At 44.1% G+C, this 26,749-nt stretch overlaps 2 protein-coding genes across 2 annotated transcripts; one reads left to right on the top strand and one right to left on the bottom strand.

Annotated features, from left to right (window-relative positions):
* The first annotated feature begins 255 nt into the window (after positions 1-255).
* On the top strand, positions 256-5,578 carry RPUSD3 (RNA pseudouridine synthase D3). Its single transcript, XM_044665024.1, has 10 exons — positions 256-360; positions 1,101-1,120; positions 1,667-1,806; positions 2,510-2,554; positions 2,705-2,801; positions 3,302-3,409; positions 3,523-3,607; positions 3,896-4,019; positions 4,247-4,386; positions 4,969-5,578. Exons 1-10 carry the CDS (start codon positions 256-258, stop codon positions 5,170-5,172), a joined length of 1,068 nt encoding a protein of 355 aa, XP_044520959.1. The 3' UTR covers positions 5,173-5,578.
* Positions 5,579-9,590: 4,012 nt separating this feature from the next.
* Positions 9,591-25,437, bottom strand: LOC123237667 (tubulin monoglycylase TTLL3-like). Its single transcript, XM_044664776.1, is given in 10 exon segments — positions 9,591-10,404; positions 11,420-11,663; positions 13,383-13,531; positions 21,233-21,440; positions 22,070-22,144; positions 23,017-23,131; positions 24,063-24,191; positions 24,379-24,449; positions 24,951-25,119; positions 25,259-25,437. Coding segments are annotated over 10 exon segments (1,803 nt in total). The 5' UTR covers positions 25,346-25,437; the 3' UTR covers positions 9,591-9,848.
* Positions 25,438-26,749: the final 1,312 nt, after the last annotated feature.

Here is a 26,749-nt window from a genome sequence, read left to right as displayed (position 1 = left end):
TTTTTTTTTTTGGCATCCCAAGAAGACAGACAGACAGAAAGACTGACAGACTGACAGACTGACTGACTTGCTTCTCTGAGAACCGCGAGGAGCAAGCCGGGAGCGCAGGTGTCTGCTCCGCCTCCTCCTCTCAGTACACGCTCCCAAGCCCGCTTTCCAGTTTCGGACCCTAACAGACAGCCATTTTCTCCAATCTCCGTATGGAGGGAGCGGTGCTCCGGTGCCCGCCCCGCCCCTCCCGCTCCGCCTGAGCGCATGCGCACACTCGCTCCGGCTTCACGTTCCTGTCGAGATGAGGAGCTGCGTTATACGTCGGTTGTTGTGCGGGTGGACAGGGCAGGGACTTGGGGTCCGGGGAAAGTCCAGAACCTCGAAGAGGGAGAATGAGACCTGGTGATTGATCCCCGTGGGGTGGGGACTGACTGAGTGTGTGTGTCTGTGTGTGGGGACACAGTGGTGGGGGAGGGGAGGGAAGGTGGAAAAGAGGAGGGGGAGGGGAGGAGAAATGAGGGGAAGGGGCGTGTGAGAGGGGAGAGCATAGTGAGGGAGAGGAGAGGGGGAAGGCGGGGACGGGGACGGGAGGTAAGGGGTTGGGCTCCTAATATTCGTCAGCTCAGCAGCTCGAGCCTGCTCTGTTTTTCTGGCCTGAGTCAGTTCACCCTTCCTTAGGCAGCCTGGGTGCCCCCTCCCATATGGGTGAAAATGGCTTGAGGGCCTCCCACTGCGGCTCAGAACTCGTGAGCTCTAGCTATCCTACAGCCTCCAATGAACTCCAGCTGTGAGTCACAACTGGACTCTAAATAATGTTTCCATGCCCTTCTGGTGCTAAGTCCTATGACAGTCATGTCCTTATGGTGTCCACTGACTTTTTTTTTTTTTTTTATCTAAGCATGGTATTAATTCTGAAGGGTTATATTAGTGTAATAGAAGCTTGTGTCCTGTTGTACAACCCTTCATGACCTCATCTGGTATTTTCTTGGCAAAGACACTGGAGTGGTTTACCATTCCTTTTCCAGCTCATTTGACAGATGAGGAAACTGAGGCAAACAGGTTTAAGTGTCTTGCTCTGGGTCACATAGCAAAGATGGATCTGAGATCAGATTTGGACTCAGGAAGAGGAGTCTTCTTGACTCCAGACCCAGGGCTCTAACCTAGCTGCTCCTTATGTTTTATAGAACAGAAAAGGTTTGGGGGATGATTCTGATGATGAGTTTTGTGACTATTGTCTTAAGACCTCCCTAGCTAAGTGTGGGAAGGCTTATCACACCCGAGAGTTGACCGACAGGGTATGAAGTTTTTGACTATAACTTCTGAAACCATCGACTGAGGTTCAGAAGGCTTATGAAATGTGTTGGTAAAGGGAGCACCAGCACTTAGAAAATTACAGATCCTCCAGTAAGTCACACTTATTTGACACTTTAAAGTTTACAAAGTACTTGCCTCAGCAACTTTGGTTGGTAGGTAAGGTATCATTTCCCCCATTTTACAAATACAGAAACTGAGGCCCAAAAGCAGTTAAATGACTTGCCCAATTTAACAAAGTGTTAGAAGGGAACTTACTCAGGTCTCCAAACTCAAAGACCAATGCTCTTCACTGCTGTATATGACACCAGATTCACAAGTAAATTTTTTTTCCTACTGTTCATTTCCCATTTTCCTTTTATAGGTACCAGATATTCCTTCAAAAGTCCAAGAAGATGGAAGGGGGCCCTCATAACATGCTCTTTCCTGGGACACTGCAGCTAGAGACACTCAGCCACAAGGAGCTGACTGAAGTGATGAAGACAGCTGTGTTATACCATAATGGTGAGGGCAGACAAGCTTTGGGGATCAATAAACCTGATTTTAGGATAGTGCTTTCACCATGCCTCATTAGGGAATAGGAAGTGACTAGAGCTGACTCCATGCTGATTTTTGTTTAAATATTATGTTAAAAACTTAACATTGTCAGTGCAACCAACTACACTTGTTTGGTATTTATATTTAAATAAATTCTCTTCAACACTTTTTTTGTTTTTTTTAAATCCCTACCTTCCATCTTGGAATTAATACTGTGTATTGGTTCAAAGGCAGTAGAGTCGTAAGGGCTAGGCAATGGGGGTCAAGTGACTTGTCCAGGGTCACACAACTAGGATGTATCTAAGGCCAGATTTGAACCTAGGACCTCCCATCTCTAGGCCTGACTCTCAATCCACTGAGCCACCCAGCTGCCCCCATTAGTATTTCAGGTTTTCAAAGTCCTCATCACAGTTCTTTCTCCATTCATTATCTTGCCTTTTATGTGGTTCTACTTAGTGTGTACTTCATTATTCTGGTTCTACTCATTTTGTTGTGCATTATTTCATAAAGGTCTGTTTCCATATTTCTTTGAATTTTTCTTATTTTTCACTTACATAAATAGAAACTGATTTATTTGGTTATTCCTCTATCATTAAATATTCAGGGTGCTTTGCAATCCCATCCTCATTTCTAGGGGGTCTATTTGAATGTGACAACTTTGTTTTTCTAGGACCTCTGGTGGCCTTGAACAAACCCCCAGGACTGGCAGTAACAGGTATGGCAAGGGGTGGGATAGTATGGATCCAAAGGACAGTTAAGGAAGGGAATAAGAATTAGAGATAATGAAGTAATAGAAGTGGGGAAAAGGAAGGTTAAAGAATTTGGTATCTAGGAAGCCTCATTACTTTTTTCCTTGTGTCTCCAGGAAAACCAGGTGAACTTACTTTGCTCTCAATACTCCCAGAAATAGGCCAGCACCTGGGGCTCAGTCAGGAGCTCCATATTGTCCGTGCTCCGGGGAAGTAAGTTACTGCTTATGCTAAACCAGAGGTCAAGTTGGGAGATGAAGTGAGAACTGCAGTTGCTCAAAGCAATATATGAAGAGGGTTAACTTTTTCCAGCAAGATTTGGAACCATAGACATCCTTTATAACAGGTGAAAATTCACCTGAGATTGTAGGAAAAGTCCTGCCATGAGAAACCTAGTTCTGCCACTCAGCCAAGTGACTTGGGCAACTGACTTCTTCTGGCTGCACTCTCCTTATTTGTAAAATGAAGCCAAGGTTCATTTGGAATTCTCTAGTGGAAAGTTCACTGGGCTCTTAGTCAAGAGATTGGATTCAATTTTAACTTTGGAACATCCTTTGTAACCTTGTTCAGGTTCATTATTGTACAATGGTAATACTATATACTTCAGTGGGTGATCATGAGAAAAGGGTATTATAAATCTTAAAACATTATAGAGCTATGAATTATGACAATTGTGACCTCTTTTTTTTTTTTCCTCCTCCTCCATCCACCAGGGAGAGCTCAGGGCTTGTCCTCCTCTCCAGCTGTCCAAGAATAACAAAAATCTTTCAGAATTTCTTCATCCAGTCTCGAAGAGTTCAGAAACCCACAGTGACTTACTGGTGAGGGGGCAGCCACTGGCTTCTAGTGCTTTATCATGGTTCTCCCCCCTTTCAGTGACAAGTACTTCAAGGTTGCTGCTTTCTGAACTCTCCTTTCTCTGCTTTCCCCTTAGGGCTGTCACTGTAGGGGTCCCAGCTACTCCCAAAGGTGAGATTCAAGTCGCTCTGAAGTTGGATCAAGTCAGGGGAGCAGACCTGGTGAGTGAAGTGTTAACTCTAGTCTCTTGCTCCATGGAGAAAAAGAGAAGGTGACATCCCATAAATTTGGGAAAAGAGGTTTGATAAGGCTACCCATGGCTGATGGGGAAAATGTAAGCTTTTTAGGTCTCACTAATCAGGAACCTACTTTGAGTTAGGAATCAGCTGAAAACATCCAGCACCCTGTGGCCTTCATTTTGTTCTTGAGTCACTGGGGAGTGGGATGGGGAAGGGATGCCAGGGCACAGAATTTGAAGTGGTTTTTCTATTCTGGGGAACTGATCACAGGTAGTCCCAGTGAAGACACCATCTCGACAGATCTTAAAGGAGGGTGTCAAGAAAACCCTGACCCACTTTTTCGTCGAGGACTCCACATCTGACTGTGCTCTGGTGAAGCTCCAACCAATTACAGGTAGGAGTCAGGACCATCCAACCTTGGATACGGAAACTTTGTTTCAAGGGGGCAGGACTTGGCATGGGTTTACTACTGCTAGATAGTAGTTGGATTCTTCCTAGCTACTCAACTTGGTGTGGGCCAGGGAGATCAATAGCCATCAGAAGGCAGAGTATGACTTCAGGGCTAATCTTCAGCTCAGAAAGGCATCGGGGAGTTCTTGAAGCAAATGTTCTTGTCCCCAGCATTTCCCAGCCAGCTCTTGGTGCATATGGTGCTTCAGTTGTGTCCTGTCCTTGGGGACCACGTGTACTCTGCTCGAGTTGGCAGTGTCCTAGGGGAAAGTTTACTGTTGCCAGTGGAGACCTCAATGCCTCAGACACAGGTACTTCAATTTGCTTTGTCTGCCCACCTGAGTTTTTGTTGTTCAGGGACCCAGTAGCAGATTATTATCTTTTGTCATTGGTGATGGGAAAGCTAACCTGGAATCTAGCCCTGGTTTTGACATTCGCTTCTTGGTTAGTTGACTGAATATGTGAAATAAGTTCTTTGACTCATCTAAAATGAAAGATCTGGACTAAATTGCCTTTCAGCTCTAATATTCTGTTTCTATGTTGATAGAAAGTCTTTTGGACTTAAGAGTAGGGACAGCCCAGATTCACATTATTCTTATTCCCAGCCTTCACTTTTTTTTTTTTTTAAAACCCTTACCTTCTGTGTATTGACTCCTTGGTGGAAGAGTGGTAAGGGTGGGCAATGGGGGTCAAGTGACTTGCCCAGGGTCACATAGCTGGGAAGTATCTGAGGTTGGATTTGAACCTAGGACCTCCTGTCTCTAGGCCTGACTCTCAATCCACTGAGCTACCCAGCTGCCCTCCAGCCTTCACTTTAAATGAGAACATCTATTTGGGTTTTCTTAACTGTTAGGTCTATGTCCTGACTCTCTTCTACCCTTTCTACCCTCTAGGTCCTGAGTGAACTGCTCCTCCATCGCCTCCACATTACTCCAAAGGAGATGGCCCTTCTACCCCTCCACCTCCACCTGCATCAAATCCTCCTGCCCCAGACCTCAATGGCCCCCACAGTGCTTATAGCTCCCTTGCCCCCTTTCTTTTCACAAACTCTATGGAACTTGGGGCTCCAAATGTCAGACCGACCAAGGAAGAAATAGCATAAGTCAAGATGGCTCATAAAGTGGGAAAAGTGAGACAGTCATTTACTGCCTTTGGGGAAGGTCCCAGTGGGAGGAGTTGGGGGAAAAGGCCTGCTTCTTGGGAGAGTGTGTGTCCAGTCCCTCCTCATTCTCTGGCCTTTTTGGCATAAAAAGAAGCTGGGAAGATTCTTCCCCCCCCCTTCCCCCCCCCCCAGGACTCTGGATCTCTGCTGAAGTTAAGGCAAGCTAACCTCATGCTGGGGAGTAGTTTGCTTTTAGAACTTTCAGCGACTGATGGTTCCATTTGGTGACTCCTCTCACTTATATTCTTGGGAGTTAGGGCCCACCTTAGGAAAATATGCTGATTTTCAGCTTGAACTTCTCTTTGTCCATTGTAAGCTGTCCCTATCACCTATCTCAGTCTCTCCTCTGTTATATAGTGACCACTCCCCCCCCCAAATTTCCATTTCCTGGGCTTGACACCTCCCACCGAAGTATGCCTTTATCATGATCTCTGATTAGTTTTCTCCACTCCTCTTCCCATATACTTCCCTGCCAGCCAGGCCTGGCAATGTGTCCAACCCCCTCCTCGAATTGCCCCAACAGTAAACATGACAAAAACAGGATGTATCTCAATCCTATTTTTTTTTTTTTTTTTTTGGCCCAAAGTGGTTTCTTTGGCCAGATCTTATGTTGAGTGGTAAATGAGAAATGTGGCCAGGAGTTTTTTAGTTCCATGGTCTCTATTGCTTGGAATTCTCTCCTGGGAGTCAGGTGCCAGCAGGAGTCATGAACTTTGGATTCTTTATAAGAGAATTCATCAAAATTTGATGCATTTTCAAACCTTGGCTTCTAGCTGCTAAAGGTGGCAGGAAGCTGCATTTCATCTTCGAGCAACTGGGGCTCACAGGCATTTCCTTTTTTGATGATTTGGGTGGATGGAGTTCTGAGTGAACTACAATTGCCATTTCAGGCTATGGGGAAAAGCTGATGAGAATTTCTCTGGGGAAGGGATAAGGGATCAATAAAGGGTAATTAGCTTGCTTGCCTCCCTCCCTCCCACTCCTGTGAATACAGCTTTGGGGTGAAACCAAAGAACATATATCACTTGCCTCTTGTGTTTCTTTGGGCTTGATCACAGCCAAGGCTCTAAACTGGGGACACCTTGCTGGGGCCAAGGGGCTTGGACCAAGCAGGGTCATCAGCTCCCATTGGCTCAGCCTAGACCATGAGAAATTCTTTTCCCTCCTTCCCCCTCCCCAAACTCTCCCAGATCTCAGCACAAATCAGTCCCCTCCCAGGACCCTCAGGATTTGAAGCCCACCTTGGCCTGTTTCCTACAATTGGGAACAGGCTCTTTATGAGCCGGAAACATAAGCAAACCCCTGCCTGTGGCACGGAGGTTCTGGCAAGGCACGGGTGGTTTTTGGAGTGGAAGTTTGAGAAGGAAGGTGTGAGGTTTGGGTGGTCGGTAACCTGGCAACACAGGCTTAGCAAGGAGGCAGGGTAATCCTTCTGACTCTGTGGAAGGTGAAGGAAAAGCATGGGTCAGTTGCAGTTTATTAGTATTGGATCCTATTCCTTTTTTCACAGATGGACTAGTGTCCTCTTGAGGCCCTCTGCTTAGACATGGTAAGTTGTGAGAAAGGGCAAAGGAAGTCCCATATGATAGCCCCAAGCATACTTGCTTCAGTAGGATTTGCTTGGAAACATACTGTGTTGGGGCTGATTCATTTTCTTTCCCTCCGGGAGTGAGCCAATAGATGTAAAACCCACTCAGGTTTCTGAAACCCACTCTGGTGCCCTGGGGGTGATCTAATGCCGAGAAATACTGTTACCTTGGGTAAATCACATCCTGTTTCTGGGCCTTAGTTTCCTCATCTGTAAAATGAAGGTGGTGGACTAGGTGACATGAGGTTTAAGGTCCCTTCTAACAACATCCAATAAGAGTATAAACAAACCATAATATGACTATAATGTCTATACATGAGTCTATAAATAGACCATAACTAGAACTACTCCTTTGAATGTCTATGTCCTGGTATATTTGTCAATAATTCACCTAGGAGCACCACAACCCGCCAAGATAGGCAAAACACATTCCATTCCCATTTTACAGAGATGAGTGCATGTTCCCTGCAAAGAACTAGCAGGGATGACTCCTCTACTTTTATCTATACTACTCATTTGGTATTTGTAATAATGTCATCTTGTTATCTTTTCGTATTATCTTGTGTTAGTGTTTGCTCTCCCTCTGGAGGGCAGGGGCTACAAACATACCAGAACTTATGCATCCAAATGAGTGTTGTTCCCTTCAAAGTAGTCACTTAAGAGGCTATACACCACTTATTCCAACGAGGTGCCATTACTCAAGACATTGTGGGAACTCCCCTTTGGAAATTGCATTGAGAGCCTGTGGTAGATTCTTTTGAATATCCTCAAAGGTGGTAAATCTTCATCCTTTGAGGAAGAATTTGATTTCTGCAAACAGCCAAGAGTCTTATGGAGCCAAGTCTGGTGAAGAAGGTGGGTGATCAAGCTAGGTAATAGCATTTTTTTTTTTTTGGTTAAAAATGAGATGTGACTATAAAGTAAAGATACTGATTTTCTTATATGGTTCATAACCTGGTTATGAAAGCAATTCCCAAAGAAGAGTTCCCAAAATAATTTGAATAATGGCAACCTTGTTGGAATAAATGCATAACCTCCCAAAGTGGTTTCACTGAAGTGAGGTGGGGTAGGGAACTACCCTTTGAATGTCTATGTCCTGGTATATTTGTCAATTCATCTAGGGCTTTCCATGCATCATCTTATTGGATCTTCATCACAACCTTCTGAGATGGGCAAGACACATTCTATTCCTATTTTACAGATGAGGAATTGAGTTCAAGGAGGCTCTGAGACTTGCCCAGGGTCTGACTGAGGCAGAGCCAGGTCTTTCATCAATGTCATTGGTCTCCCCCTCCCCCCCACTGTGCTCTTTACTTTCTCCTGCCTTTGTTTACAAACCAGTCTCATTACATTACAGTCACACCTTATACCCACCATAGGATTTTTCCTCACAGCATTTGCTGTGAAGTCCCCCAACCTCTAATCATACTGGTCTTAGACCCCCAGGGAATGAGAGGAGGGGTCAGAGAGCAAGAAGTTAGCTAAGGGCCCAAAGCATAGATGTTGCCCTACCTAGAGACAAGGGGTTCTTTGTAAACAGCTGATGTTTGTTCCCAGAGAGAAGCTGTTTTCCCTGACTGACAATGGCTTCTGATGTATTGATGAGGTTGGTCATCTTGGGACTATGGATATCCCATTTCTGGAAGCTGGCCTGGTCAGTCCCTATGCATTGTTTGGTGTTGACTTTCTTCTTTCTCATGCTTATGGAGAGTGTTTTCTCAATGGGACCCAGCTTCTTCCTGCCTCCTTGGGCTTTCCCTAGATACTGGGAATACCCTGATGATTTGCAGGTAACAGATGTGGAATTCTTAGCTTCCTCAGGCATGAACTCTTTAGCCTCCTCAAGCATGAACTCTTTAGTCTCTTTGGACATGGAATCTTTAGCCTCCTCAGGCATGGATTCTATAGCCTCTTTGGGCATGAACTCTTTAGCCTCCTTACGCTTTGAACCCTTGGGCTCCCTATGGTGTCGATGTGTCAATGGACGGGGGCCACCTCTTCGGGTACGGACAGTCAGAGGCTTCTTCAAAGGAGAGCCTTCAACCATTAGCCGGATACCCACATAATGGGGTACATCCACAGCTGCCTAGAGGGCAAAAAGGTTAGTGGGATAGAAAGTTCAAGCATCACAAAAATTCATCCATCTCTCTCCCTTTATCTCAGATACTGCCACGAGGCAGCTGATTAATGGAATCTTTTCCTGGGGGACTAAATATGTGTAGTCTCATCAGGATGGCAAATGGGAGGGGAAAAGAGGTATAAGTTCCTTTAAAGGAAAGGGATTCTCTTAGTTGAAAAATCTATCCAAAGGAATAAGTGTTGTGCCTTAGGACTTGGGAGTCATCAAACTGCTGGAGTGAAAGGCCAAATGGTTTAGAAACAGTTAAGACAGGGTGGTTCAGATCAATTTGATGGCCCCAGAACAACTTGTGCTTTTCAGGTCTCAGGAATATTCTTACCTAGAGTGCTCTTCTCCCTCCTCTGTACCCTAAAGTCACACCTCTCCCTCTCAAACCCAGGTCAGACCCTCTTTTCCTCAGTGAGGACTTTTGTATTCAACCTAGCCCAAAGTGGTCTTTTCTTCCTTTGCTCTCATAAAAGCTTTTGATGAACTGGAGTCTAGTAATATCTAGAAGGACTGAGCTGTATCAGTGCATTTTTTTTTCCATAAGGCAAAGAAAATAGAAATAGGATGAAAAATTTTATTTCAAAGTCAATATCTGCTTGTAATTATTTGTATTTTAAGTTCATTTGCACAGATAAAGGAAAGTATAGTGAAATTATTTTAAAACAATTAAAAAAAAACAATTGACACACCTGGTCCTTCTAGTGTTAATGTTTTTGCTCATCTTTTAGCAGCTGGCAGGTATGCCCTTTTAATCTTCTGGGTGTACAAAGTCTCATTTCCTCAAGTAACCATCAGAGGGCAGGGCAGGGGCAATCATACTTTCCTATAGCCTCACCCCACCCCCTCCTCTTGAGCCTAACACCATGCCCTTGCACACAAGAGGTTGATTAGGGCATCAGAAGTTTGGAAAGTTACTTTTAAAAGAAGGAAACCCAAGTTGGATGCTATTTCTTGTCCCTTTAGGAGACCCAAGGAAAGAAAGATTACAATGGATGTAGTACCCCGAGTATCTCACCTGCTTGTAAATAAGTTCAAAGGCACCAGTGTCACAGTTGCGGTCTTGCCGACGGTCTATGACTACACGCAATGTATCGGCCAGCACCCCAGCACAGAGTCGGGTGGTGACAGCTGTAGAAGGTGCCATAGTCGGGCTGGCATTGATCTCAATCAGCCAAGGATGGAAATCTTCTCCAAACACAAAGTCAGCCCCATACAGCTCAAAGCTGCCCTTTCGGGATTGCACAGTGTCCTGAGAAGTCTGCAGTGTATGGATGACTGCAGCCTTCATGCCTGGAACCATGACTTCTGCCCAAGCCTCAGGTGCTCCTACCTCCTTCAGGTAAGTCTGGAACTTCTGGCTGCACCACATGTTGTCATGGGGCAGCAAGGGGTGACGAATGTTAGAGTTTTCAAAGTGTTTCTGGATGGAGTTGTTGCAGAGATGCACAGAACTGGATGAAAAGGAAGAAAACCTTCGGCCCTCTCCCTCCTCCCTTCCCCTGCCACCTTGGGGCTGGAAGGGGCAGACAACAGAGCCCAATTCTGACCTGCCTCTGTGGTGTTAATTTGGCTTCTGGTTCCTTCTTCCTAACACTGTCATAGTGACCAGTCCCTGGTCATCTGTCCCTCTAAGAACTCAAATTCACCTCTGGGTGGGCCCCAGACCATTCTGATATTCTGATATGATGCTTTAGACCCAAGCCAGATATGCCAGTATGTCAAACCCTTTATAATTCTCAGAACCATCACAGATTTGGCTCTCTAGGTGCCAGTCCAGGGCAAGCTGTTGCTTACAGAATACTTGGTGTCAACCTAAACTCAAAGATTTGTTGCAAAACTTGGGCAACTTCCTAAAAAGGATATAGTGCTAGAATGAAAAAAAGAAACCTGTATAAGACTTCCCAATAACTAGCCATGCAAACTTGGGCAAATTACTTGACTTCAATCTTCCCATCTGCAAAATGAGGCAGTTGGACTAGTTGATCTCCAAATCTTCACTCTTTTAGTATTCTGTAGTTCTAAGTTAATAACTACATTAATATCTAATCATACCTAACCTGGCCCTTAGTAATAATAATTCACATTTGTATTCCAAGGTTTACAAAGGACTTCTTCACAACATCCTGTTGTGAAGTAGGTAGTACAAGTAATACTATGCTCGTTTATGGATGAAGGCTCAGGCTGAGAGATGACATGACTTCCCCACAGACACACAACTAGTAAACACTGGAGTTGGGATAGGGACCTATATCCCTTCCAAAACCAAGTTGTGAATTCTGACTCTCCACTTGATCTAACCCTAGAAAGAAATCCCTTCACTGATCTCTCAGTTCTGAATTTCTTAGCCACTCTACCCTTTCCTCCTTTCCTACTAAACCAAGGTGAAACCAGCAGGCAAGGAGAGGCAGGAGACATTGTGATCTACTATCCTTGGGCCTAAGTTTCTCCCCCATCGCCTAGCCTTACCTGTCCAGGTTCCTCAGGGAGAAGGGCTGGGTGGAAAATCGAATATAACTGTCTCGATAGAACCAGACAGTGAGTGGATTCCAGTCAGTCACGAGGAACCATTGCCTCAAGTCAAACTTGGTGCCAAAGATGAGCAAGGGTCGCTCAATATACTTCTGTACCACCCACTTGCCATCTTTCACAATCATGGGGTCACAATCCACCAGCTTTAACATCTCTTCCAGGTGGTCCATGCATACAATACCTGAATAAGACAGGATATAGGAAGGACTAGAACTCAGATCCCAGGAATCCCTAACTTCTCTGAGGAGTGGTTATAAGGTAAAGGACTTAAATTTTTTTAACAATGAATAACATGAGCTTTCCACCCCCAACATAATTTCCCAGTGTACATCCTTGCCCCACTACATTTTTCTTTGAAATAAATAAAAATATGAACAAAACCCAATCTACAGAGTGATCATGTATGATAGCATATGCAGCATTTTGTATGTGTGGTTCCTCACCTCTCAATCAAGGAGAGGTACATTCCTTGCAATGAAACTGAGTGTAGGAGCATTATTAAAGTTTTATGTTATTTGTAGCCATGGGGTCCATTGTTCTCTTGGTTCCAACTGTCTTTGCCCTGTATTAGTTCATATAAATCTCCCATGTTTCTCTGAATTCTTCATCTTCATGATTCCTTACAGAGCAATAAGATTCCTCAACACTCACACCACACTTTGCTAGTCAGTCCCCAATCAGTGGGCATCTGCTTTGTTTTCAGTTTTTTTGCTTCCCCAAAATATGAGCCTAATTTTCATTTTTTATTGATTTGGTCACCTTAATTTCCCAGTATAGGCCTTCTTTATTCAGAAAACCATCCCTTTTTAAAGGAAAAAAACTGAGGGGGGGAAGCATTTCTCCAAAATCAATCCACAATATCAACCAAATTTAGCACCATATGTAGTGTTCTGCACACAGAGCTTCCTCTCTCTCAGAGAAGGAGGGCAACTGAGTGTAATTCTTGGCTAAAACCCATCTGAGGATGTACTCAACTGTGATGAGAGCCACCTAGCACCCCCAGCACCATTTCATCATGGAGCAGTGGAATAGGTATGGTTGCCATTCAAAGTGATTATACTTTGAAGCCATGATGCAATTTTGAGTGCGCAGTTTCTGTTGCATTTGTTTGAAATTTAGTCATGCCTTGTTTGCCAAAGCTGGGTTTGACCAGCAGGGCTAACTCAATCCTCACAAACTGGTAGTTCTCAGTGTTTGCCGATCTCTCCCTGCCAGTGTTCTACTTCCCTTTCTGCCCCAAAGAGCAAAGATGGCCCCACCCACAGATTTAGATTTGTAAGAACGCAGGCGCAACAGCTCATAGTTTTGCTTTATGGAGTTCCCCCATAACTTTCCTTGTAATGTGCCTGTGAGGTAGGAAATGCAAATACGATTATTCTCATTTTATGGAAAAAGAAATGGATTTAGAGATGAAGATAAGTGACTTGTCTAAGAATGTTGGAACTGGTAAGCTGTTGCATCTGGTAACAGTTCATCTGCTCCATCTTCCTTATTTTACGGAGCAGGAGACAGAGGCAGAGAAGTGATTTGCCTCAGGTCACTCAGAGAGTACAGTAAGCTTAAGAGCTGGCAGTCTGACTTGAAGTCTTGAGTGGCTCCCAGGACATCACTCTGAGGCCTCTCATCTCTTCCAGTGAAAAGATTATATGGTTCTTTGAGGTTCTACAGACTGGAGAGCTGGTAGGAGTGAACTGGGAACATATCTAAGCACTGTGACTCTATTAGAAAAATAAATACAACTGCCATCTTGATAATTAATTCTTTATATGAATCAAAAGTTCAAGGCTATTTCCTCATCTGTGGCCTTCACCCTGAGCTTATGTTCAGAGGAGGCCACGGGGTCTTTCTCTACCTAATCCTGCGGACCAATACCCACCCCTCCCTCTCTGTTTTCCCTTACCTCGACCTCTGGACTTGGCTCCAGGCTTCACAATCCAGATATTTCTGTCTCCTTCCATGTCAATTTGAGGCACCACTTCTCGTAGCTGCTGAAGGATGTCTTCACAACGCTGGATATGAGACTCGGCCTTCTTCAACTCAGCCCCCTCACTGTGGAAAAATGGTGAGCTGCTCAGGGTGGGACTGAAGGCTGTACCTTGGTCCTTTCATCTGTCTGCATGCCCTTGTAGGGACCTAGGAAGAGCTTTTCCCCTCCCATGTACCTGAAAACTGTGCCATGTACCCTGGCTTCCTCCAACTGCATGTCACAAGTTAGTATTAGGTATGCTTTCTGTCTTCTCCGGGAAGCACCTGTACTACTTTTTTCTTTTTAATGTATTGCCAATTACATGTTATAATAAATTTCCACACGTTTTCCTAAATCATATGATTGAATTTTTCTCCCTCCCTCCCTTCCCTTTCCCTCTGGCAAGCAATGCTGGCAAACAACTCAATCTGGGTTATACATGTATTATCATGCAAAACACATTTCCATCTTGTTTATTTTTATAAGTGAGTAATCTTATAAAACCAAAATCCCAAAACATAAACCCAAATAAACAACTGAAAAATTGTATGCTTTCATCTGCATTGACTCCCAACAGTTCTTTCTCTGGAGGTGGGTAGCATTCTTTGTCCTAAGTCCCTCAAAATTGTCCTGGATCATTGTATTGCCAATAATAACTAAGTCTAGCTCACAGTTGATCATTCCACAATATTACTGTGTACAATGTTTTCCTGCTTCTGCTTATTTCACTCTGCATCAGTTCATGAAGGCCTTTCCAGCTCTTTCTGAAATCCTCCAGTTCATTCCTTTCTGCACAATAGTATTCCATCATCATATACCACAATTTGTTCAGCCATTCCCCCGATTGATGGACACCCCCTCAATTTCCAATTCTTTGCCACCACAAAAAGATCAGCTATAAATATTTTTGTACAAGTAGGTCCTTTCCCCCTTTTTTATTTTTATCTCTCCAGGATACAGACCTAGTAGTAGTATTACTGGATCAAAGGGTAGGCACTGTTTTATAGCCCTTTGCGCAAAATTCCAAATTGTCCTCCAGAGTGGTTGGATCAGTTCACAGCTCCACCAGCAACGCATTATGTACTATTCAAAGAACACAACTCTTTCTGATCACTAAAGGGTCCGGAGAAGCAGTCCTCCAGCCATTGGTTTCCTTGCTTCCAATTTCTCCCCACTCTCATTGTGTATAGTTCTGACCTTGGCACTCCCTTTTTCTTTTGGCTATAAAGTTGTGGTGGTTCTCGCTAGCAATCAGTAAGTATTTACTATGACTCTTACAATGTTCCAGACACTGTGGATAAAAAGACAAAAATGAAATCATTTCTGAGCTCAAACAGTTCACGTTGTATCAGGAGAGACAACATGTACGTATATAGGTAGATACAAAAGAGATACAAGTTTAATTCAAAGTAATTTCAGTGCAGAGGGGCCACTAGCTTGAGGAATCAGGAAAGGTTTCTTGTAGGAGATGATACTTGAACTGAGCCTTGAAGGCAATTTAGGAGTCTTAAGGGGCACGGGTGAAGGGGTATATGCCAGGCATGGAATGGGGGTAGGGGGAGGGAGGAATTATGGAGAGGAGAGATGTAGTGTCCAGTGTGAGGATGAAGAATAAAGCCCATTTGGCAGGACCAAAGAGTGTGAATACAAATGGTATGTAATAAGCCTGGAAACATAGACTGAAGGCAGACTGGGAAGGCCTGGGAACACAGGAGGAGTTTTTTATTTAATGCTAAAGGTAACAAGGAGCCATTGATCTTTACTGAATTGAGTGACATTTTCAGACTTGGGCTTTAGGAATGTCATCTTAGCCATTGTGCCTACATGGATAGATCAGTGGGGATAAGTGCCTGGAAGCAAGTACAACACCCAGGAGACTTATACAATAATACACCTGGGAAGAGATGATAAAAAAAGAACCTCTAGGAAAAAAATACAAACTCCTCTCTTTTAAACTCACTTAAAGTCCTACGTGATAGGGTTTCTGTGTATCCTTTCAGGTAGATTGTCCATTTTCCCGCCTTGTGTATTTTATGCTCATGCCAAAATGATTAGTTTTCTGTTCCTTGTTATGGGACTTTCTGCTTCACTCCTAGTCTTACAGAGGCTATCCCTTCAATCCTGGAATACACTCTCTATTCTCCTCTCCCTTTTCAAATCCTGACTCTCTTCAAGACTGTCAAGGGTCACTCCCTACAAAAAAACCTTTCTGGATTTGGTTCTCATCCCCCCACCCCAATCCCTGATCTCTACTTATTCTGTTCATATCTGATGTTTACTTATCTATGCACATTTTTTATGCTCCCAGGAGAATATGAGTCCTTAAGGATTATTCTGATTGCTTATTTATATTTCTTGGCCTAACACAAGTCTGTTCTATAAAAGGACCAATAATTTGATGCCAAAGTCTCTACCTCTTGTCTGTTTGAGGTTAGGGAGGGTTGGGTGGTGTGTGGGAAAATTTCTCTATCAGGTCATATCCTGCCTCTGCTCCTTGCTTTGTGACCCTGGGCTAGTTATTACTCTTTTCCAAGCCCACGTCCTCATATAAAATGAAGATGTCAAGTCTTATAGTCACCTTTGAGCTTTCATCAGAAGTCAGTAACTGACTAGGCACTTCCACATCTTCTTTCCTCCTCTTTCTTCTTCCTGAGAAACCTCCCATGCACCCTTCCAGAGTGTTCTTTCTTCTACATGGTATATATGTTTGTTGATTCACTGAGCCTGAGATTTAATTTCTATCTGTACTTTCTTATTTCCTTTTTTTGCTTATACCTTTTGTTTTTTTCTTATTTTACCAATTTACATATGATAACAAATTTCCACATACATTTTCCAAAGTTATATAATCCAAATAATCTCCTTTCCTCCCTTCCCTCTCCCCTCCCAGAGCTGGCAAGCAATTTGATCTGGGTTATACATATGTTGTCATGCAAAACACATTTTTATATCGTTCATTTTTGTAAGTGAATAAAAATATAAAGCCCAAACCCCCAAAACAAAAACCCAAATAAACTAATGAAAAATTGTTTGCTACCCTCCCTACTTCTGAAAGGATTCAAAGCTGGCTTATGTATTTTTAAATTATCCTAAATCACTAAACATAAGATAAATGCAAATTTAAAAAAAAAGTTTACACATAGCCAGCAAATTGGCAAAGGGGGAAAAAAATGGAAAAAGGCAATGCTGGAAGAGCTGTGGAAAAACAGACATAACAATACACTATTCACAGAGCTGTGAACTGCTCCAACTATTTGGGAAAACAATTTGAAATTATGCTTAAAAAATGACTATGGTATTCATACCCTTTTACCCAGAGATGCCATTGCAAGGCATACACCTAAAGGAGGTCCAAGGCAAGGGGAAAAAGTCCCATATACTCTAAAATATGTGTAGCTACATTTTTTAAGGTAGCAAAGATTTGCATGCAAAGTAGATGTCCATCAATTAGAGAATTGTGGCATGTGAATAGAATGAAATATATAACTGGGTGATAAGAAAATTATATATGAAGAGTTCAAGAAGCATGGGGAAACTCATGTGAGCAGATACAGAGGGAAGTTCCAGGAAAATAATACAATGACAGCAATGTGAAACGCAGCATAATGTAGTGGATAGGGCCTTGGAATCAAGAGGATCTGAGTTCAAAACCTGCCTCAGACTCTAATTAGCTGTGGGACCCTGGGCAAGTCACTTTAGCTTGGACCTCAATTTTCTCATCTGTAAAATGAGATTGAATTTGATAGCCTCTAAGATTCCTCAGCTCTATGATCCTATGTAAATGAAAAGAATAAAAAAAAAAGAAACTGCTGCTTAATTATATTGTCCAGGCTTGGCCTCAGAGAAAGGAAAACATAAGTTCCTCCTTCCTTTGTGATGGCAGGCAAACTATTGTATTCTTCCTCTATTTTTGTGGTCTGACCAAACTGGCTGCCTTTCTGTTCTTTAACACTCAGCATCTATCTCTGTCTCTTTTCCTTTAAAGTGGCTACCCTTCAAACCTAGAATGCACCCCTGTCTCATAAAATCCCTCAAATCCTTCACAACTCAACTGAAGCACTATCTTTTATATTAAGCCTTTTCTGATTCCCTCAACCGATAGTATCCTCCTTCCTTTGCTTGTATTTTTTTTTAAACTCTTACCTTCTATCTTAGAATTAATTCTAAGTACGGGTTCTAAGGCAGAAGAACTGTAAGTGCTAGTCATTTGGGGTTAAGTGACTTGCCCAGGCTCACAAAGCTAGGACATGTCCATCCAGATTACATGTCCATCCAGATTTGAACTGAGGACCTCCCTGACTCAAAACTTGGTCCTCTATCCACTGTGCTATCTAGTTGCCCCTCTACCTAGCTTGTATTTTACCATCATATTTTTATTTTATGTAGTTTTTCTCCCTATATATACATACACATGTGCATATTGTCTCTTCTGACAGAATATAAGTTTCTTGAGAATCAGGATTCCTTCATTTTTTTTGTTCTTGCCTTTCCTAGTGCTTAGTCTGGTATGTGGCACAGAATAGCTGTTTAATTAATGCTTATTATCTGATTGAATAGTGTGAATACTGTCTGATTCCACTGATATATTAGTTATTTTGTTGAATTGAGTTTTTTCCCTAAGGTTGTTTAAAATTCTTTATTACAAATAATGGCTCTGTGTAAATGGAATTAGCTCGATTCCATTAATAGTAAAAAATCTACTCAACCCAGGAGTGCTAATGATGTCACTCTCACCTCCCTTAGTGGGGAGGGGAGACGAGTTACCCACACGTGACAATAAGTAACAAATCAAGAATAAGGGACTGCCCTTTGGGCAGTCCAAATCAATGTAGAAACTGCCATTTGTCCATTTGAATTAGAGATGGACCACAGGAAGTGATGAAAGACACGATCTCTTTAAGTAAGTGAGTGAACTTCCTGTGGGGGCAGTTGCCCACTCGAACTGGGAGCAGAAGCATCTCCTGAGACCACAGACAGATTACGATCTATATTGTCACGTGGGTAAGTTAGGCTGGCTTCCTTGGCCTAGCTGGGCCAATTCTAAACTCTACCTATCTGGCTGTTGGGCCTTGTGGCTTACAGCTTCATTATTAAGCTTTATAACCTTCTTCTCTCTATGTCCTGGCCTGGACTAGCCTCTCCCTTTCTCTTTATTCCTACTTTTTACCTACCAGATTGGAAATAAACTCCTCAACCCGATGATGACTTGGGTCTGATTTAATTACGGAATCAACCTGAATTGTTGATTCCTGGCAGCCACACATTCTAATATATATCTATAAATACTTAAATTTTCCTTTTTACAGCTCACACCAAATAGGGGGAGATCAGACATCTAACCAGAAGTGACGGTGAAAACAAAATATAACAATGATTTTTAAGTTTGAGGATGGGGCAGCGGGGTTGCACAGTAAGTAGAGAGCCCTTACCACTATTCTGCCTGAACATTAATACTTAGAGATTTAATATCAATTCTAAGAATATAAGGATAAAAAAGGGAATAGACTATTTGAAACCTAGTCTTTGGATGATAGAATAGCAAAAGGGGTTATTTTGAGGAACCCACCATCAACAAATGACAACACTTGTACCAGATATCTGGTTCTTCACATGTATTCTCTGTTGCTTAGGCAAAAATAGTAACATATTGGCTTACATAAACATTTTCATTTGCTGGTCCAAGCAAGCATACAAACTGATGCTTTATCAAATTGTCTGCATTGGTTCACCATTTTATTCACTCATTTAGAAACTCCAGTGCCTCCACTCTAGTTCACAGCACAGTCTCCTAACAAGTCTATCTGCTTCTAGGTTCTTTCCCAGAAATCCATCCTATACAGTGCCAATGGATTAAGTCTCCTAAAGCATAACTTTGGTTATATCAGTCTATACTAAAAACAAACAAACAACAGCTAACCCTTAAATAGTTCCTAATGCCTACAAAATAAAATTCAAACTTCATTTGGGCATTTAAGACCCACTATTAAATGAAGCAAAATTAGTCTCGTCCACAGTACCACTGAATCAACTCTTGCCAGAATGGCTTTTTCTGTCTTACTTATTTCCTACCTCTGCCCTTTGGATCATAATCCCCAAAAGCCTTTCTTTCCTTCTTGTATCCTTCCCCATTAAAATTCTGTACTTTCAAAGTTTAGTTCATTTATTCCATAAAAGCTTCTCTGTCCATATTAGCCCACAGGGTTCTCTCTCTCCCTTATACCGATTCCATCGGATTTGTCATCTCTGCACTCATTCACCAACTATTTACTACTGAGCTGTGTTTTTTTCCTCTTTATCTGTCTCATCTCTTCTCCATACTGCAGGGTAGGTTTTTTGAGGGAAGAGTTAATGGCCTTGTGTCTTTTCCATACTCCTTGGTGCCTGATATATATATAATTGTTCAAACTTGGCACTCAACCCCAAAGAGATATTCCATGTGGTTCCTGAGAAGTAGTCTGAAAAGACTTCATTAGGATCTGGAACTTCAGGTAGGCTTTGAAGAATACAGAACAGAGTTGGTGGAAGAAGGATATTCCAGACAAAAAAGAACGGCCAGAGCAGGACCAAATGAGAATTTTGCATTATATTCACGTATATACAGGTTAGGTGAAACAGTATGGCCTATTGGATAGAAAACTGGCTTTGAAGCCACAAAGTCAAGCCTGGTCAAGTCCCTCTAACACCTACAAGCTGTGTGACTTTGGGCAAGTCCCCAAACCACTCAGGGCTCTAGGCACAACTCGAAGCCAGAAAAGGCACCAACCAATATCAATAGAAAGAGTTTCCTAAACCAGTGAAATCCAGTCTAGGTCTTACTCCCATTCATACTTCCTCTCTCTTAGGTAGACTGTAACCTCTCCCAGGGCAGATTATATGTCCCTTTCCATCTTTGCATGTAACCCCGGTAGGCACTTAATATTTCTTGAGTGATCATGCTCTGTTTAAGATAGTGAGAGGATCCGTGTAGGGGAGCAGTAGACATGATTGCAAAAGCAGAATAGGGCCAGATTGTAAGGGGTCCTAAATGATGAGTCGAGGGGGTCTGAACTTGATTCTGTAGACCAGTGAGGGCTACTAGAGGCTCCTGAGCATTAGAGAGGCTTGATGAAAAGGATTTACAGTAATTAGCCTGGGGGTGGTCATGTGTAGGATAGATTAGACTGAAGTAGGGCAAGAATATAAGAGAGATAGACATTGCCTGTCTATGTACAGGAAGCAAGAACAATGTTTTCAACAGCTACCCTGTGACAGGGCCCCAACGGATTGCTCACAGTTTCAGCTTTTGGATATTGTTTTGTGACCTCTGTAGGACCATACTGTCCGGTCTCAGTGTCCTGGGGAAAGGGAAAGTGAGTATAGCTGGCAGAGTCAGGGATAGCTCCAGGCTGAATCTGGGACAAAGGTTGCTTATCTCCCCTAATGGTGTGATTTCTATCTGGATTCTGACAACTATAGGGACACATTAACTACTTGTACTCCCGGCCATCTCCCCTTGAAGGTGCAAATACATGGATGCAAAAAGGGGGAAATGCCCTGGAATCCCAAACCACCTCTTTCCTGCCTGGAATCTGCACTGTCCCATACACAGTTCTCTCTGAAAGCAATAAGGTATTGGAGAATTTGGATATAATATGATGTCTCTGGTGCTTTTTAAAATAGTAGCCTTGATGCAGGCCCAGAATGGGTGAACCCCTTACCTCTAACTCCCCACCTCCAAGGTCTTTAGGTCTAGCTGTGCTCATGTCCCCAAACCCCATTTTATGGGCAAAAGAACACACACTTACTGGACCACTTGGTAGTAGCGCTGGAGAAAAAAAGTCCAGTCAGCATGGTTCGAGTACCCTTGGGGCTCCATGGTCTTATCGATATCCTCATGGGCCAAACTACTGAGGTGTTCCTCACAGGCCTGGAGAGCATCTTCAATCAGCTCTGATGACACCTGCTTGATTTCTTTTTTACGAAGTCTGTTCCCTGAAGAACCTCAGGGGAGGGGTGATTGTGGAGAAGGAAGGATTTCATAGAAGGAAAGACTTATCTCCTGGACCTACCTTCCACCCTGTGTACCCATGCCAGAGAAGAAAGCATGGGTATTCTCCCACATGGAAGGAAAAGTGGAGTTACCAGAAAGGGTTTCTTGGAGCCTAGTTGGTCCCTATACCCTCTGATCTCAAAATTATTTCTTTTCCCGAGTCCCTGGCTGGCAAGACCCCTTGAATTTCATATCTGTGGCCCCAGAGAGGAAAAGCACAAGACTTTGGAGTAGAGGTCTTGTGCTCCCCTCCCCACAAAGTTTGCTACATTATTCTGTGTGCCTGAGCACATAGGTGCAAAGGATTCTAGATCACCTGCAACTTCTCGCTTATGTTCTTTCTTTTCAATGCAGGTGCATCCTGCCTTCCCAGTGAGAAGACAAAAAAGCATGTCTTCTTTCTGCTGGGTCTGTCACCTTAGCAGGCTTGACACATGGATGGGCCCACAGAGGGTGCTGACTCAGTGGTGGGTGACTAAAAAAATGATGACTGGAGGAATGAATGGATGGATGGATGGGTGGGTGGGTGGTCCATGGTACTTACTTCGGAGAATCTTTTCCAACAAAGCTGGGGATGATCTCATCTGCCTATTCTCCTCTGGATAGGGAACCCATGACTTTACCACCAGCTTGAGAACGTTGCGTGCAGCTGTCAGCCAGAAGTCCTCTGCTCCCAGGATGGATTGGGAGTGAAGGATGGGGGGATACCCTCCTTAGCACCAGCCCATGGAAGGAGGAGGGAGGGACAGGACAGAAGGAAGCAACCACTACTCCCAAAGAAAACTCAATGTTCCCAGAATTTGGTCTATTTATAGAATCTGATCTGGGCTTGGTACAACTATTGGACTTGGAACTTAGTCTAGACTTGGAACCTAGGATAAATGAACTCAACCTAGGCCTAGCATCTAGTATGGCTCAAAGCCCAAACATAGACTTGATCCTTTTGTAGATCTGGAACCCAACCCCAAACCTATTCCCCGAGTGTGGATTTGTAGCCTAGACTAAATATAACATCAAATGTAAATCCTGAACCCACTTAGTGTGGATCTAGTACCTAGTGTGAATTTAGAGCCCAATTTAAACCTGAAAGTCAATGTAGTCTTCTTGCTCAGTATAAGCGTAGAATTCAACCTAATCTTGATATCTTGTGTGGATCTAAAACTCAATCTAGACTTGGTTATCTCAGTATGGATGTAAAACCTAGCCAAAATCTGGAACCTAGTATAGATCTAGAACACAGGCTAGATTTGACACAGCCAATTCCTGCTTAGTACCTGATCTAAACCCAGTGTCCATACTAGACTTTCTTAATGTATATGGGTTGATTCAGCTAATTTAGCATTGTAAGAATCTTGGGGAAGGTATAATCAGGGAAGGAACAAGACCTAATAGACACGGGTCATGGAAGGAAGCCTGACAGGGTAAGGAGTCATCCAGACTATAACCAGCAAAGCAGAAAACTCTCCATCCTGAAACAGGGGTGATTCCCTAGTCTGAAGGAGTAAGGAGAAGGAGTTGGGGAAGAAGGCATCTTCTTACCCATGAAGGCCTGTTTCTCATCCTCAGCTCCTAGGCGGTAGCAGCGTGGGAAGAAGGAGTCTGCATTGGCCTCATCAAACCAGGGTAGATTCCGAAGATTAAGGCACAGGCCAACCTAGGAAGTCATCCCAGGAAAGGAGCAGGGTGGAACTTCCCCTGAATTTGCCAAATTGACTAAGGGGGTTCAACCATACTTTCCACATATTTCCAAGCAAGATAGGAACCAACAGCAAGCTAAGTATTTTGAGATAGCCCAGGTGATTGGCAGCACCCTGGGGATATACCTAGATTGCTCTGAAGAGGCAGTCTTGTCCAAAGAACTCCATTAAAATAATAATGATCAGTCTTTCCTGCCCCAAATGTGCTCATTCCCACCCTCCATGTCCTTGTTTAGGCTATTCCCCATACCTAGCAAGCCACCATCCAAATTCTCACTATCCAAGGGCCAGTTCAAACTCTTCTTTCTTTCTGATCTCTTTCTGTACTTCTTTGAATTCTGCCAATCTGAGATGATGGTCTATATACCACACAGTTTAGAACTGAATCATCCTTTGTCTTGTCTTGATAATTGCTATCTGTGTCCATATTTTTTTCTTCTCATCTAGATGGTAAGCTTCTGTTTTTACAACTCTTAGAATCAATACTGTGTATTGGTTTCAAGGCAGAAGAGTGGTAAGGGCTGGGCAATAGGGCTTAAGTTCCTTGCCTGGGGTAACCCAGATAGAAAGTGTCTGAGGTCAAATTTGAACCCAGGACTTCCAATCTCCAGGCCTGACTATTTGATGAGCCATCTAGTTGCCCCTACATGATAAGCTTCTTAAGAATAGGGAATATATCTCATACCTTTTCATAAGTGACTAGAGCAGGGCTAAGAATATGGTACGTGCAAGAATCACACTTTTTGATTGACTGATTGGCAGGGAGAGGTATGTTTCCCTTTCCTACATGCAGCCAGAGTGGAGGGAAAGGGGGTTTGGATTAGGGGTGCTGAGTAAATCTGACATGGCATGGTGCCCACCCCCCTCCTCTTATCTAAGGGATCCCACCTTGGTGGTAAAGGAGCCTGCCCGAGCATAGTGATTTATCATTTGCTCTTTGCAGAGAAAGCGGCAGTCGATCACATCCCTCCGGGTGGTCCAGATGAAATAGGGCACTTCATTTCGAACCATTCGGGACTAAGACACAAGGGAGAGGGCAGTAAATGGAAAGGTGAACAAGGTCATTGGTCTGTCCCTCTATGGGCCCTCAGTTGAGCAGCCTACCTTTTTTATCAGTTCCTTAAAATATCCTGGTAGGGTACCCTGGGAGAACTGACCCTCTGTCCCCTGAATTGAAGGGAAAGAGGGGCCCTCACCCCATTACCATAAGGTCATGAGTGCCATCTAAATCTTCAAGATCTGCCTGTTGATCGTCATCATCATCTTCTTCATCCTCTGGGGAAAAATCCCAAATAGGTGAGGCTCTGGCCCTGTTCCTTCTAAACCCTCCTTTCAGAGCTTCTATTGGTATAACAAAAATTACAATGGAACTCTTTGGACAAGTTATTCGGTGGGTGGCCTGTGGCATTAAGTAGGGGCTCTGCTGGTTTATACCTATAAGAAAATCCTTAACCCATGATTCCAGATCCACTGCAAAGCTAGCAGGACTACCCCTTCCATAAAATCCCTCACTTCCAACTGTTCTGTGACAGCTTTTCCATTCTTCAAGGTTACTCAAGATGTTCATTTTAACCTTTTACCCACAGAAACAAGCCAAGGCACAAGAGAGGAGTAGCACTGCTAGTTCAGTTTCTCATCTCTGCCTTCCCACCCCAGCTCTACCCTTGGACTCACTCTTCTCAGGACTGGCTTGAAGCCCTCCAAATCTTGGTAATTCAACTGCTGAGGTGAGGGGGTGGAAGAATGTGAGCAGTCAGTCATTCTTACCTTCTTCACAGTCCTCAGGGACTTCATGATCTCCAGATCCAAGATTGTCCAATTCCCTAGGAGGAGGTAGTGTTGGCCCTATTGTTAAATGGGGAATCTTCTTCTCCACCCAGCCCCGGCGGCGCAGGATCCCTCGGATCACGGGGTAGCGGCCCTGGATCATGAAGACTTTCTTCTGCTGTGGGGTGAGAAAAGGCAAGGGAGGAGGCTGAGGAAGTGCCTAAAATGTCAGTCTTCCCTGAGGCCTTCTTTCACCTCAATAGTTTCCCCCTGACTCTGACAGGTCTCCCTGTTCCCCTTCCTTTCCCACCTCTGACCTTGATGGCTCTCTGCACCAGGATCTTGGCATTCTTAAGCCGGTCAATGTTGAGTGGGGCCCCAGGGAACCCTCTCCAGACAGACATCGGAGCTTGGGGGCCTACAGTGAGACAGCCAGACAGATCCTAGAAGCTCTTCTGCCAGGTTTTCCTCCCCAATCCCACTCCAGAGCCTAACCCAACCCTATTCCTGTCTTCTATCCTCCCATTCATAGCCTGTCTCCTCCTTCCCAGAGGTTCTGCCTGCCTTTTTCCCCCCCATCTCCTTTTTAATTTCTTCCATCTCTTATTCCCCATCCTTGCCTATTTCCATTTCCATCTTCCCCTGATCCCTGCCCCTGTAGTGTGCTCCTGCCTCCATCTGTGTCTCCTGGAGCCTTTTCTCCATTCTTTGTTTCCAGTCACATCCGTCCAGGTCACTCCTTAATCCCTTTTCCCTAATAACTCACATCCCCAGTTCTACCCCTTACCAAAATCCCATTCTCCATGTACACACATCCTATTTCATTCCCTCCATACTCCACCACTAACCATCTCTTAATTCCCTGAATCCCCTACTGCCATCTGTAGAATGGGTGCCCTCCTCTATGTCCTTCTCTCCAGCCAGTCCCCCCATTTATATACCTTCTAATTCTGTCCTGGTATTTCCATTCCCCTCCATACTAGTTTTCTCCCTCCAATCCCCTTCTCCCCAATCGGTCCATCTCTTTCCTGGTCCCCTCCATTCATTCCTCCCCTCTATTTTCTTCATTCCCTGCCCCCCCCCCCAGCTCCTTCCCTTCGCTAAGCCTATGTCCTCATACATACAAATAATTGCTCCTGCCTCTTTAGACCTTTTCTCTCCAGTCCCTGAGTCCACCCATCTTCCTCTTGGTCTCCCCCCCTCCCTCCCCAGCTCTATAATATCTTTTCTGCATTCCGGGCTACCGCCCCATCTGGTACCTCCCCGTTCCCATCTATCTAGCTGGTGTCCTCCTCCTGCTCTTTGTCTCCAATCTATCCTTTCATCTATCAGATCTCCTGGTCCCCTCTATCTCTCTCCTGTCCTTTCCCTCGAATCCCTTCCTTATCCACATAAGTGGTTCCCTCTCTCCACCTTCTATCTTCTATCTGCTGTCCCCACCCCCAACTCCATCCATCCCCTCTGCATCTGGAGTTCACCTCCCCACACCCCAGCATACACTTCCCACCCCCACCCCCTTCTTTGACAGGTGGAAGGAGGAGAGGAGAAAGGAAGGGAGGGGAGGGGGGGGGGGAGGAGAGACTGGAGGCTGGCGTAGACTGAAAGGGGCCCAGGTCGGACTTCACCTTCTAGCCGCTGGCGCCTCGGGCTCTGTGAGAAGCTCAGGGGCGCAAAGCTGTTCTCAGGGAGTGGCTGAGGGACAACCTTGGCCTTGCCATCGCCGTCCGCGGACGCGGGAAGGAGATGGTACAGCCCGCAGGCCAAGAGGTCCGCTGAGCGGAGAGGCGGCTGGGGGGACTCACCCTGGC

The sequence above is a fragment of the Gracilinanus agilis genome, chromosome 1 (assembly GCF_016433145.1).
Source record: "Gracilinanus agilis isolate LMUSP501 chromosome 1, AgileGrace, whole genome shotgun sequence".
NCBI lineage: Eukaryota > Metazoa > Chordata > Mammalia > Didelphimorphia > Didelphidae > Gracilinanus > Gracilinanus agilis.
This window is presented reverse-complemented; position numbering and strand designations above follow the sequence as displayed.